Raw genomic sequence first — 13,982 nt, 5'->3', positions numbered from 1 at the left:
GCCCTAGCGCTCCACCCCGCAAGTGCTCAGTCCAGGCGCACGCGGGAGTCCGGGAGGGGCGCCGGGGAGCCGGCGGGCTGGCCACCCGCTGCCCGCCCTGCTCTGCAGGTGCCCTGGGCTGGAGAGGACTTGTGGCTCAACCTCCTGGAGCCACGGAGGGACACTGACCAAACCAGGACCGCAATCACAGGCCCACAAGTGCCCCCAGGGTCCCGAGCAGGGGCTGGCTGCTCAGGAGGGTGTGAGTGGGTGTGCAAGGGTGAGTGGGTGTGCAAGGGCCAGAGCAGGGACCGGTGAGGGCTCCTTCACAGGCTTGGGGCTGCGGGAATCGAGTGGTGGCCCTTGGCCGCTGGTGGGCTGGGGAGCAAGGGCTGACTGCACGTGTAACTGGGCAAACGTGTACTCTGTGGCCTTGGGGATCCCAGGGGAGCCAAGGAAAAGATCAGTAAACAGGAGCTGCCCCTATGGTTCAGGATTTTGTTTTTTTAAATATATTTTATTGATTTTTTTACTGAGAGGAAGGGAGAGGGATAGAGAGTTAGAAACATCGATCAGCTGCCTCCTCCACACCCTCTCCTGGGGATGTGCCCGCAACCAAGGTACATGCCCTTGACTGGAACCAAACCCGGGACCCTTGAGTCCGCAGGCCAACTGAGCTCTATTCACTGAGCCAAACCGGTTAGGACATGGTTAGGTTGTTTTTTTTAAGGTGAGGGTCACGCTAGTGGCCTTGGGACAGAGTCTTTAGTTTCCAGTTAGGCAGGAGGCAGTGCCCCAAGAATTCTGCCCCCTCCCTCCCCTCCCCCAGCTGTGGTGGTGAGCAGATAAGGCCAACCCCCAACAAGGACACCCGGTCAGATGTTAAACCTTCTCCTCCATGTCAGCCTTGCAGCGTCTCAGATTAGTAAGATGCCTGCTCCGTCCAGGCTTGTGGGGAGACTGTGATGCATTCCCTGGACAGGAACCAGCATGGCAGTGCTGCTGGTGTCCCCTGTCCCCTAACACTTACTGCCAGGGTCTCCCCAAGGTAGTGCCCCAAGGGAACTGGCACACCTGTGGGCCACTTGCCCTCCCAGAGCAGCACACTGTTCACTCAACCACACTCGCTGGGCTCCAGTGCCAGGCACCGTGGTCAGAGAGGAGCAGAAAATTAAAGGGCAGTGGGCTAAGAACACCAAGGCCAGATCTTTCTGGGCCAGCCCCGCCTGCTGTGCCTGGCTGAGGTGGGAAGGGCGAGGCTGGGAGGCAGCCCAGGGCATGGAGTGCACAGGTGCCTCTAGGTGACCCTGCAGAGTGGCTCCCACCCCATCCCCTCTGGGGTCCTTCAGGGTCATTCCTCCCCAGCAAGCTATCTGAACCTTCCCATGAGTTTAAAGGCAGATTCCTCTCACTTACCGAAGGCTCCACTGCCGGCCTCTTCCAAGTGGTTATCAGGCTCAGAGGGCTCCTGGGTGTGCTCAGTGAGTGGGGAGAGCAAACCGCTAAAGATAAGCCCCTAATCCACATGGCCAGTTGCTCTTCCTGTTCTCTGCCTGGTAGCTGGCCGGATAAAGTGGAACGGGGGGCACCGGGCTGGGCTTCGGGGCAGGGAGTCTCAGTGGGGACCCTGCTGTGGTGGCAGGAAGGACGAGCACCTGCAATGGAAGGTAGGGGTGTTCTACTGGGTAAAGCCTCCCCCTGGTACCCCCGACAGGAAGCTAGCCTGAGCTCCTCATCCGATGGTAGCTTTTCTCCAATGGCAGTTGGTTTGGGGTTCTCCAGGCTCATATGGAAGCCATCAGAGTAACTGACAGCAGGTGAAGACCTCTTCAGAGACTTTGAGTCCACTTTGGACTGGCTGCTTGAACCGAGTTGTGGCTCCATCCGATCCCTAAGAACCTGTACATGCATCTCAGGTGCCCTCCGATGCCTCCTGCTGGAGGGAACCTGGATGACCCTGCTGCTTGGCGGGCACAGCTGCGGGTCCCCATGGGCAGGCTGCCTGCAGGCCGTGGACACAGCTCTGGGCGGCTGCTCCCCAGGCTTCCTCAACTGCAACCCAGGGCCTCCTCTAGGCTCGAGCTGCTGTGTCCCTGAGGAGCACAGGCCCCGGACTGAAGCCTGTGGGGCATCTCCTGAGCTCAGGTCCCTGAGGGCCTGGGGCTCTGGGTGTTGTCTCCACAGCCAGGAAGGTTGAGGTGGCTGCCAAAACGGCTGCACTCTTCTCACGGAGAGGCCCAGGCTCTGAGGCTCACTGGCCTTGGGTAGCAGACCCACGGACTGATAATTTCCCATTATTTCTTCCTTCCTGGTGCTCTGGGCTCACATGGAAGCCATCAGAGTAACTGACAGCAGTTTAAGGCCTCTTCAGAGTCTTTGATCCCCTTCCTGCGCTGGGTATCCCCAACTTGGGCCCTGGGTTAGAGCTCTCACAGGCTGGCCATCCCTAAGGACACACCTGTCCTCACCTATCACTCCATTCCCTTTCTCCATGTCTTTTTGGCTGTCTCTTGACTGCCTTCTATGTCAGTAAGTTTGCAGAAGAGACGAGCAGTCCTCTGTGCTGGGCACGGGAATGGAGGATGCATGTTGCCTCTGAGGTGACACCACAGTGAGCCCCAAAGGCATTCCAGGGAGGAACTCAGGGCCAGGGAGGAGCCTGCATGTGCCCTTGACCGGGATCCAACCTGGGACCCTTTGGTCCTCAGGCTGACACTCTATCCACTGAGCCAAGCCGGCTCGGGCAAGGGCCTGTGCCACTTTTAACCAGACGGGGCTGCTTGCCCTTTGGAAATTATGTGTTACCTTCTGGGATTGGGGCCCTGGGCTTGTCCTGTCCTTCCTTCTTACCCTTTTCCCCTTACTCCAGCAGGACAACCGGACTACGATCTCCTGGTGATTGGTGGGGGATCCGGCGGGCTGGCCTGTGCCAAGGAAGGTATGTGTCCTGTGTCCTGTACCCTGATGGTGTCACCAAGTTGTCAGTGTCCCCTGGAGTGGGTGGTGGTGTTCTCCAGGGCTGGGTGAGGATGTGCCCTGAGAAGCCATGAGCAGAATTCATTGTCTCCACAGCTGGCCTCCCGGGTCCTCTCACTCTGCCAGGATCACCCCAGCGATCTTGTCGCTGTGCCCTGCTCCCCACTGTACTCCAGTTATCTGTGCAGCACATGGCAGTTAGGTTGCAACCCCAAGTCTGAGTCTGCCCTCCTCAGCACCAGCTCCAGGCCTCATGGGACCTTCCCACCTTGGGATATCTCTCCCACCACCCACGCCCTCCCCCGCCCCCTGCCTCTTTGCTGTTTTGCAAATGCTTCCCTAGGTCTCTCTGGCCTTGTGCCATGCCCTGGCGGTTGCCCTGTGTAGCCTGCTCTTCATCTGCCCTGTTAGCTGGGGGGCTCACTCGCCTCCCTCCAGTCTTTGTTGCTGAGATGGCGAATTGTACCCTCCTGCATGTCCAGTTCCCATCACTGGCTCCGCTGTCCTTGTTCTTAGCCCTGGCACCGTCCCACAGAGATCACAGTTTGTTGTGCTGGCTGGGTCTTGCTCTCCAGATGGGGCCAGGCACCCAGGGGCACTTAGTGAAGAGGTGTGCAGTACACGGGCTGGACCCAGAGGCACCCTGAGACATCACGCCTCTCTAGAGTTGCAGTGTGCCACTCCCCCAGGTGGGGACAGACTGCCAGGGTTTCACTGTAGACCCTGGGCTCTGCTGGAGGAGCGCCCAGCAGCCTGCTCCCCAGTCTAAATGACAGGGGGCAGATGTGGGAGAGTGAAGGGGAGGAGACGGGAGAGAAATGGCCGAAAGCAAGAGGGAGTTGAGCAGGCATCCTGGCCATGAAACTATGGCTCCCTCGTGGCAGATACTAGGTTTTAGAATCTCAGATGGTGTAAAGGTAATTTACTCTCCACTGCTCTTGCTCTGAGGGGTGGGGAAGGGGCCCAGCCTGCTCTGAGGGCCAGAAACCTGGGAAGTCTCCTGGCTGATTTGGGGGCTCACAGAGGGACTTTAGGTCTTTACTCCACTGGACCACTGAGCCACTCTAGGGGCAGTTGTCTGTCCCTTAGAGCAGGAGAAAGCCCTCGACCTGTGTCCACTCAGTGTCATCTCTCTAGAGACGTATCTCAACCCAAAACAATTCCCGGGTCTGTCTTTGGCTTTTGTAACAGTGGCATTTTTTACAGCTTTATTAAGACATAATTAACAAATCGTATATATTTAAAGTGGACAACTTGCTAAGGTTTGACATACATACACACCTTTGAAATGGTACCACAATCAAGATAATGATTTGGGAGGGACATCAATGCAGCCCTGTATTAGTGTGCTGGAGCTGTCGTGACAAAGGTCATAGACCAATGATGGTGAACCTGTGACACGCGTGTCAGAGGGGACACGCGAACTCATTTTTTTGGTTGATTTTTCTTTGTTAAATGGCATTTAAATATATAAAATAAATGTCAAAAATATAAGTCTTTGTTTTACTATGGTTGCAAATATCAAAAAATTTCTATATGTGACACGGCACCAGAGTTAAGTTAGGGTTTTTCAAAATGCTGACACGCTGAGCTCAAAAGATTCGCCATCACTGTCATAGACCAAGCGGCTTAAACAGCAGAAATGTATTTTCCTATAGTTCCAGAGGCCGGAAGTCTGCGGTCACGGGCCAGCAGGGTCAGTTTATTCTGAAACCTCTCTCTTTGGCTTGTACCTGGCCGCCTTCTCCTTGTGTCCTCACGTGGTTGTCCCTCTGCTGGCGAGTGTCTTTTTACATAAAGATACTAGTCAGATCGGATTAGCGCCTACCCATCTGGCCTCATTTTAACAGCTCACCCCCGTGAAGACCCTGCCTTCAAGTAAGGCTACATCCCGAGATTCTGGGGGTTAGCACCCCAATTTGGGAGGGACACAATGCAGCCCATAACAACCCTCAAAGTTTCCTCAAATGCTGAGAAGTCCTTTCTGCTCCCCCCTCCCTGCGGTATCCTCCGGCAAGCCGTGATTCGTGTTCTCTCACTATACATTAGCCTGCATTTTCTAAAATTGTGTACAAATGGAATCATGCTATATGTATTTTTTTCTGGCTTCTTTCACGTAGCAGGATTACTTTGAGATTCATCTATGTTGCTGTATATATCCACGGTCCATTCCCTTTTTAAAATATATATATCTATTTTATTGATTTTTTACAGAGAGGTGGGGGGAGGGATAGAGAGTTAGAAACATCGATGAGAGAGAAACATCAATCAGCTGCCTCCTGCATACCCCCTACTGGGGGTGTGCCTGCAACCAAGGTACATGCCCTTGACTAGAATCGAACCTGGGACCCTTCAGTCCGCAGGCCGATGCTCTATCCACTGAGCCAAACCGGTTAGGGCCTATTCCCTTTTCTTGTTGATCAGTATTCTGTTATATGTGTGTGTGTGTGTGTGTGTATATATTGAATATATGTATACACATATATATATACACACATACATACATATATGTGTGTGTATATTGAATATATGTATACATATATATACACATACATACATACATATATATGTGTGTGTGTATTGAATATATGTATACATATATATATACACATACATACATATATATGTGTGTGTGTGTATATTGAATATATGTATACATCTACACTAATAAAAGAGAAACATAGTAATTAGCGTACGACCGCTACCCTTCCCATTGGTTAATCAGCATATCCTTATGCAAATTAACTGTCAGCCAAGATGGTGGCCGGCAGCCAGGCAGCTGGAAGCGAACATGAGGCTTGCTTGCTCCCGTGACTGCGGACTCCAACGTTCCCCACCTGACTTGCAGGCCTCTGAGCTGGCAGTTTGAAACTTTGTAACAAATATAGCCGGCTGGGATCTCAGAGCTGAAGTTATACATTGTTTCGATTATAGAACGGCAAACAAACCAGCAGCGGAAGCCTCAGAGCTAGAGCCAGGGCTAAAGCTGGCCCAGAAGAAAAAAAAAAAAAAAAGAAAAAAAGGAGTGGTTGGGAGCTTCAGTCAAAACCGCCAGCCTGAAAGCAGCCCTCAGCCCCTCACCCAGACTGGCCAGGCACCCCAGTGGGGACCCCCACCCTGATCCAGGACACCCTTCAGGGCAAACCAGCCGGCCCCCAGGCCTCTATCCTATATAGTAAAAGGGTAATATGCCTCCCAGCACCGGAATCAGCGGAGCCAAGAGGTCTCCTGGCACCAGATCAGCATGACAGGGTGCAGCGCCCAATCCCCCTGATCGCCCTGCGGCTCTGTGTGTGACAGGGTGTGGCATCCCAACCCCCTGATCGGCCCTGCTCTGTGTGTGACAAGGGGTGGCGCCCCAACCCCCCCCCTCCACGAGCCCTGCTCTGTCTGTGACGGGGTAGAGCCATAACCTCCCCATCGGCCCTGCCCTGAGTGTGACAGTGGTGGCGCCCCAACCCCCTGATCCGCCCTGCTCTGTGTGTGACAGGGGGCAGTGCCCTAACTCCTCTATCGGCCCTACTCTGTGCGTGACGGGAGAGCTCCCCAACCCCCTGATGGGCCCTGCTCTGTGCATGAGAGGGGGGAGCTCCCCAACCCCCTGATCGGCCCTGCTCTGTGCATGACGGGGGGGGGGGGGGGGGGCCAGTGCCCCAACCCCCTGATTGGCCCTGCTCTGTGCATCACAGGGGGTGGTGCCGCAACCTCCCCATTGACCCTGCCTTGAGTGTGATAGGGGGCGGTGCCCCAACCCCCCAATCAGCCCTACCCTGAGCGTGACTGAGGGTGGCATCACAACCTCCCAATCCACCCTGCTCTGTGCATGACAGGGGGCGGCGCCCCAACTCCCCAATCAGCCCTGCTCTAAGCCCGACCAGGGGCTGCACCTAGGGATTGGGCCTGCCCTCTGCCACCCAGGAGCAGGCCTAAGCCAGCAGGTCGTTATCTCCTGAGGGGTCCCAGACTGCGAGAGGGCACAGGCCGGGCTGAGGGACGCCCCCTTCCCCCCCGAGTGCACAAATTTTTGTGCACCGGGCCTCTAGTATATATATATACACACACACATGCATACATATATATGTGTGTGTGTGTGTGTGTATATCTCACATTTTGTTGGTTCATTCACCTGTAAATGGACATTTGGTTTGTTTCTAGTTTTGGACTATTGTGAACAGTGCTGCTATGAACATCCGTGTGTGTGTGTGTATTGAATGTATGTATACATACATATATATGTGTGTGTGTGTGTGTATATTGAATATATGTATACGTATATATATATACACACATACATACATATATATGTGTGTGTGTATTGAATATATGTATACATATATATACATACATACATACATACATATATATGTGTGTGTATATTGAATATATGTATACATATATACACACATACATATATGTGTGTGTATTGAATATATGTATACATATATGTGTGTATATTGAATATATGTATACATATATATACACACATACATATATGTGTGTATTGAATATATGTATACATATATACACACACACATACATACATATGTGTGTGTGTGTGTGTGTGTGTGTGTATATCTCACATTTTGTTGGTTCATTCACCTGTAAATGGACATTTGGTTTGTTTCTAGTTTTGGACTGTTGTGAACAGTGCTGCTATGAACATCCGTGTGTGTGTGTGTGTGTGTGTGTGTGTCTTTGTGTGGATATATGTTTGTTTTTTAAAATATTTTTATTGATTTCGGAGAGGGAGAGAGAGAGAAACATCAACACATCGACGGCACTAGGCTTGTGCTGAGTGTCTGGGCCTGGAACCAGGTGGGGTGGGAGGCGAGGGAGAGCTGGGCCCAGAAGAGGGTTTCCGCCTGTGGGCAGCACAGCTAGGTGGCAGCAGGCAGTGGGAGACTCAGGTGCAGAGCTGGTGGTGCCACTGGCCCTCGTCCTTTCCCACCCCTTCTGGCTCACATAGGCTCCTGGGGTCCCAGCCCCAAAGCAGCTCCCAGTTGTGCCCACCTGCCCTCTCCTCTTGTCATTCCAGCCGCTCAGCTGGGAAAGAAGGTGGCCGTGGTAGACTACGTGGAACCGTCCCCGCAAGGTAGGCAGCCCCCAGCTGGAGCCACGTGTCCCGGGGAAGGGACTAGGGAAGGGCAGTTCCTGGTACAGAGGGCAGCTGAGCCCCTGCTTTCCAGAGTCTTCAGATAGTGCCCTGTTTCTCTGTAAACTGCCATTATTTTAAAGTTTCTTGTTCTTATTTAAAAATGACTCTGGCCCTGGCTGGTGTCATTCAGTAGTTAGAGAGTCGGCCTGTGCACCTGAGGGTTGCAGGCCCGATTTCCGGTCTAGGGCACGTACCTGAGTGGCAGGTTCGATCCCTGGCCCAGTCAGGATTAACAGCAACAACAACAAAACACACTAAAAAAGGACTCTGAGCACAATTATACAGAGCAAAGCAGTAGAGCAGGGTCCCCTGGGCCATGTATGAGTTACAAACCACAACCTAAGGGGATTCTAAACTGTAGAAGAACAGGAAAGCCCTTGCCCGCATATAAATCTAAATGTGCTCTTCTCAACATACCAGGCACCCGGTGGGGCCTCGGCGGCACCTGCGTGAATGTTGGCTGCATCCCCAAGAAGCTGATGCACCACGCAGCGCTGCTGGGGGGCATGATCCGAGACGCCCCCTACTACGGCTGGGAGGTGCCCCAGCAGGTCCCGCATGACTGGTGAGGGGCCCGGCTGTTCCCAGGGCTTTTCTGCTCCTCCCGGAGGAGGCGGAGGGTTATTCATCTGCTAACCTGCAGGGGAGCGTGCTGTCCCATGGGGCCGCTCACCCGGGGCAACCTGGGACCCCAGACATGCGGCAATGTCTGGAGACATTATTGGTTATCACCAGAGGGGTGGGGGAGGGGTGTGCTGCTACGTCTACTGGGTAGCACCCTGGGATGCTGCTACAGGTCCTGCAGCGCACAGGACACCCCCATATAGGATGACCTGACCCCAAGGCCGGTGTTTTGGGGTGGAAACCAATTTAGGTTCAGCAGACGGCACCTGGTCCACTGAGAGCTACACACAGGCCCCCTCGTGGTTCCCGGTGACCTAGACGCAGGGCTGCTGCCCTGTCCTGACCACTGGGGACCAAAGCCCTGCTTCCCATGAGTCCGAAGGTCCACAGCCCCAAACCTTGACAGCGGTGGTGGCCATGGGGAAGGACATCATGTTTGACCATTTTTAGAAACATCTCCGTTTCTTGGTGTTTCTGTTAACGCACTATTTGCATCTAACAGTCTGTTTGGGACTCTACAGCTACCACTTCTGTGGTGGCTTTTAACATTTTGTTTTGTGCGATAACAGGGGGAAAATGGCAGAAGCTGTTCAAAACTACGTGAAGTCCCTGAACTGGGGGCACCGGGTCCAGCTGCAGGAGAGGTACTGAGCCTCGCCACCCCCTGGCCTTCCCTGGGTCATCTCAGACCTTGACAAGCCCTCACTCATGGGGGCTCAGCAGCAATGAGATGAGAGTCCCGGCTCAGAAGGTGGAGCGTGCAGATAAGCAGCTGGCAGGCGAGTGCTCTGGGAGTGGAGGCTGCCCTGCGGGGCGGCCCAGCAGAGCCCAGAGCAGCAAAGTGTGAGGTTCACGATGTAGAAGGTTTAGCAGGCGGCCCCTGTTCTGGCTCCCGGCTCCCTGGGCACCGTGACGAGGCCGGGTGTTATACGCTAGAGCAGAGGCCTGATATGATCACTCTGGCCTGAGGCCAGCAGGGCCCATCAGCCCTTTGGGATCCCCAGCCCAGATGCTGACATTTCCTGCCACCAAAGCATCTCCCATCCTTAGGGAGAGGTGCCTGAAACTGTACTTGACTCAGGCTAAGCCTTGCTCCTTATCCAGTCGTTCTGCCCTATGCCACGTGGGTCATGGAGGAGACCCACTCCCTCAGAGGCCTGGGCCCTCATCTGAGCACCCTTAGCTTGGTCCTAAGGGATCTTCCTGGCCGTGCAGTAGGCAGCTGTTTTGTGCCCTGTTACCCAAGAAAGCTGAGCCAGGAGGCTGCTACCCCAGCTTTCCCAGCGGTCTCTCGGGGAGCTAGGCCACATCGCATCATTTCTTCTCTGAATGGGGCTCATTGCTCCCCAGCGCAGTTTCCTGGAGGCATCAGGCTCTGCCGTTTGCTCTGTCTGACCACGGGCAGGCACCAAACAGGCCGGGCAGTGGGCTGGCTCTAGAGCTGCTCACAGGAAGCTGGTGTGGAATTGTGTGTCTGTGTCCTGCAGCTCTTCATGGGTGAGCGAGGACTTCTGTAGGAGTTTCAGGTGGGACGTGGAGGCACAGGGCTTGGCATTGGGGAGAACGCCAGGTCAAGGTGGTGGTGAAGGCTCCCCGGCGCCACCTAGAGCCCACACCACAGCATAGCCTTTGTGATCAGAGAGGGTGGGTTGCTTCCGCACACCCTGCTCCTGACCACGCTTGTGCTCGGCATCGGACCCATTTCCTGGTCTCACTGTCCCTAAAGGTTGGAGGTGCTGCCTGTCCTCTGGGCACTCTTCCTTGCGAGCGGGAAATTGGTGGTTGGGATGTTTTGGGGTAACTGGGTGGACATGGGGGTATCTTTCTGGTGGAATGTGCCTGATCCCTAGGGGAGGCCGTGCTTCTGCCCCTCCCCCGTGCTTCCCCACCTGGACTGTGGGTGGAGGACGTGCACTGTGGGATCGCGCTCACATTTTACCAGCCACCCAGTGCTCCCTATTTCATCGCACAGGTGATGCTGAATTTGTATAGGAAATGTTGGAAAATTCTATTTATTTTGCAGAAAAGTCAGCTACTTTAATATGAAGGCCAGCTTTGTGGATGAGCACGTGGTTCGCGGAGTCGCAAAAGGTGGGAAAGAGGTGAGTCCCGACCGACCTGCCGCGGACCGAGGTGCTGTTCTCAGTAATCCGTGCTGCTGAGCGGCCGAGGCAGATTCCTCCGAGGCTCCTTGTCATTCTCTATGAGGGATGAAGCGGATCATGGGCGATTCATGTGCCACGTGGGGTGACACGTGATGAGGCCACGGGGTGGGCGATCACACCCTCGCACGGTTTAGGGGGGCTTCAAGGAAACGGGACACCGCAGGGTGCTTTGTAAACTGTGAGGAGCTTGGAGTTAGAGCAGCTCCCTGCCCTCTCCTGCCTGTCCCTGGACCCCAATGGGCTCCCAGCTCCACAGGGCCTCTGAGCTGCTGCCCACAGGGTCCGCAGCGCCCGGCAGGGGTTGCATTAGAAGCGTGGGTCTCTGCCCTGGGGTACCCGCTGGCAGAGGCGTGGGTGACCACAACGTATCTGTCTGACCCTGGCTTTCTTGGTGTCTTCTCAGACTCTGCTTTCGGCTAAGCACATCGTCATCGCTACTGGAGGGAGACCGAAGTACCCCACACACGTGAGTGTCCTCGAACACAGCCTTCCCTGCCGCCCTGGGCAAGTTCATGGTCTCTGGGCTCATGTGATACACTGTTTACTGTGCTCACGCTTCCCGCCCCAGCAGCACCCCCACTCTTCCTCTTCCTTAAAAAAGGTTTTTGCGTGCTCACTATCGTTACTTTCTATTTTCCAATTCTTCCTTGAGTACACTGCTGAATCAGGTCACCAGGACCCCCACACGGTTGAATCCTAAGAGCCATTCTCAAGTCATTCTTTAAAAAAAAAAAAAGTTTTTGTTGATTTTAGAAAGAGAGGAAGGGAGAGGGATAGAGAGATGGAAACATCGATGAAAGAGAAACATCTTTGGCTGCCTCCTGCATGCCCCCTACTGGGGATCAGCCCACATTCTGGGATAGAACTGGGAGCCCTCTTGGTTCCTGGGTCGATGCTCAATCACTGAGCAACACTGGCCGGGCTCAATTCCTTCTCCAGCTGGCATCTGGGAACCACCAGACCGATTCTCCTGTATCTCAGCGCCACTTGTTCTGTCTCCTTTGTTGGTTCTTCCTTTTCTCTTCAGCCTCAGAACATTGGAACATCCAGGACTTAGACCTTGTTCTTCCTCCTCCAAACCCAAATCTTTTTGTTTTTTTAATTGACAGAATTCACATACCGTAAAATGTACCCTTTTAAAGGATACAATTCAGTGGCTATTTCACAGAGTTGTGCAACCATCAATCACCACTACTTAATTCCAGAACATTTTCATCCCCCAAAAGTGAATCCCCATGCCCCTTAGCAGTCACGCCCCAGTCCCTGCGTCCCCACCCCTGCCAGCCACTGGCCTGCTGTCTGTCTCTATGGACATGTCACATAAATGGAATCACACACGGTGTGGCCTTTGTGACTGGCTTCTGCACTTGGCATAACATCTTCAGGGTTCGTTCGTGGTGCAGCCTGTATCAGAGCTTCATTTCCTTTTAAGACGAATAATATTGCAGTGTATGTGTATGTCCGGTTTGGTTTATGCCCTTGTCCATTGATGGACACCTGGGTTGTTTCCACTTTTAGCTTTTACTAATTGTGCTGCTGTGAACATCTGTGTAGGAGTTTCTCTGTGGACTTAAGTTTTCACTTCTTTTGGACCTATATCTATATCTATATCTATATCTATATCTACCTTGGAGTGGAGTTGCTGGGTCATATTAACTCTATGTTTAACCTCCTGAGGAATTGCCGGGCTGTTTTCCAAAGCAGCTACACCATTTTATATTCCTACCATACACCATACTTTCTTGTTTCTTTGCTTGTCTCATAGTTTTTTGTTGATAATGGGACTTTTCATTCTTAAATATATTTTTATTAATTTCAGAGAGGGAGGGAGAGGGAGAGATAGACACATCAATGATGAGAGAGAATCATTGATTGGCTGCCTCCTGCACACCCTACACTGGGGATTGAGCCTGCAACTCGGGCATGTGCCCTGACTGGGAATCAAACCGTGACCTCCTGGTTCATACGTCCATGCTCAACCACTGAGCCACACCGGCCAGGCAATAACAGAACTTTTCAAATTAAATAATATGTTAACTCTGGGAATCAGAGTCTCTCTCCGCTGTAGGATTTTGTGTATTGCTGTTGGATGATTTTTCTGAACTGATTTTGTAAAGTCTTTATTCTTCGTTGTCTGAGGCCACTGAATTCTCTGCTCAGTTAGCTTAGTGGTCAGCTAACCACGGAGATTTCCTTAAACACCTGGAACCAAGAAATCTCCCATCTTTGCCGAGGGCCCCGTGGGCATTTTGAGGCATAACCTCCGACACTGAGCCAGGCACGAGGAGCTGCCTTAGCCCTCACTTCCTGCTGGGGCAGAGCCCGAGGTCAGCCAGAGGCTGAGAGCTCAGTGCCATTTCAGGCCTTTCCCTGGCATGTGCGCAGCCCAATGCCGACGCCTGGCCACCTAGATCCCAGGAATACGCTGGAGCTTTTGAAAGCCCCAGTGGACATCTCCGGCCCAGCGTTTCCTTTTCCGCTTTTGGTTCGGCTGTTGTGTGCGTCAGTTGTTATCCATCACCGAAGGCAGCCGTGATGTTCAGTCACTGGGCAAATCCTCCCCAGGGAGAGGCTTTCAGCGCCGGGCGAGTTCAGGGGAGGTCAGAGGAAGACCAGCCTATGGAGTGGGGTCTTTCAGGGAACCCCCGGCAAGGCCTGCCAATGGCTGCTCCTGGGGAAGGAGCTCTGAACAGGCTCCAGCTCCGTTCTGCTCTCTTCGTGCTGCTCTCTCCGTACTGTCATTTTTCAAGGCTGCCACTGAGCTGGGGGATGGGACTAGCGTACGTGAAAACTCCACAGAACTTACCATTCTTACCAAGTTCCAGCCATTTTTCTTGACTTAATGTTCCCTGTGTTGCCACAAGCCGTTGGTTAACTTCCGGAGTTAGGAAAAAGTCGAATCTGATCGCTTTTGCCAGTTCTTTTGCTGTTTTTATGGAGGGGTGAACCTCGGGAGGCCCTCAGTCCACACCCTGTTCGCTGACGTCACCTCCTGGCCCCGTCTTACGGGGGGCTTCTCTGTCGTCCCTGCTGAGGAAGAGGCCCCAGGTGGGGTGAGGCAGAAGGGGAAGCAGGAAGGGAGG

The 13,982-nt window shown here is 53.5% G+C and overlaps 1 protein-coding gene across 3 annotated transcripts in view; it reads left to right on the top strand.

Moving 5' to 3' along the window:
• TXNRD2 (thioredoxin reductase 2) overlaps positions 1–13,982 on the top strand; it is a 47,710-nt gene that overhangs the window by 398 nt on the left and 33,330 nt on the right. The window contains exons 1-7 of one of the 3 annotated variants that reach the window (XM_070400108.1): positions 62–259; positions 2,852–2,917; positions 7,991–8,047; positions 8,531–8,675; positions 9,304–9,378; positions 10,758–10,836; positions 11,303–11,365. In XM_070400108.1, the coding sequence (XP_070256209.1) occupies positions 8,590–8,675; positions 9,304–9,378; positions 10,758–10,836; positions 11,303–11,365 (303 nt within the window). In that variant the 5' untranslated portion in view covers positions 62–259; positions 2,852–2,917; positions 7,991–8,047; positions 8,531–8,589. Of the gene's footprint in view, positions 1–61; positions 260–1,611; positions 1,647–2,848; positions 2,918–7,990; positions 8,048–8,530; positions 8,676–9,303; positions 9,379–10,757; positions 10,837–11,302; positions 11,366–13,982 lie in introns of those variants that run through there. The other 2 variants (XM_070400107.1, XM_070400109.1) reach the window with 2 other exon arrangements.

This window comes from Myotis yumanensis, unplaced genomic scaffold (genome assembly GCF_028538775.1).
Source record: "Myotis yumanensis isolate MYYU_CA2020_CCGP unplaced genomic scaffold, mMyoYum1.0.hap1 SCAF_19, whole genome shotgun sequence".
NCBI classification, from domain to species: Eukaryota; Metazoa; Chordata; class Mammalia; order Chiroptera; family Vespertilionidae; genus Myotis; species Myotis yumanensis.
Note: the sequence above shows the minus strand (reverse complement) of the source record. Positions and strands in the feature narration are given on the sequence as shown.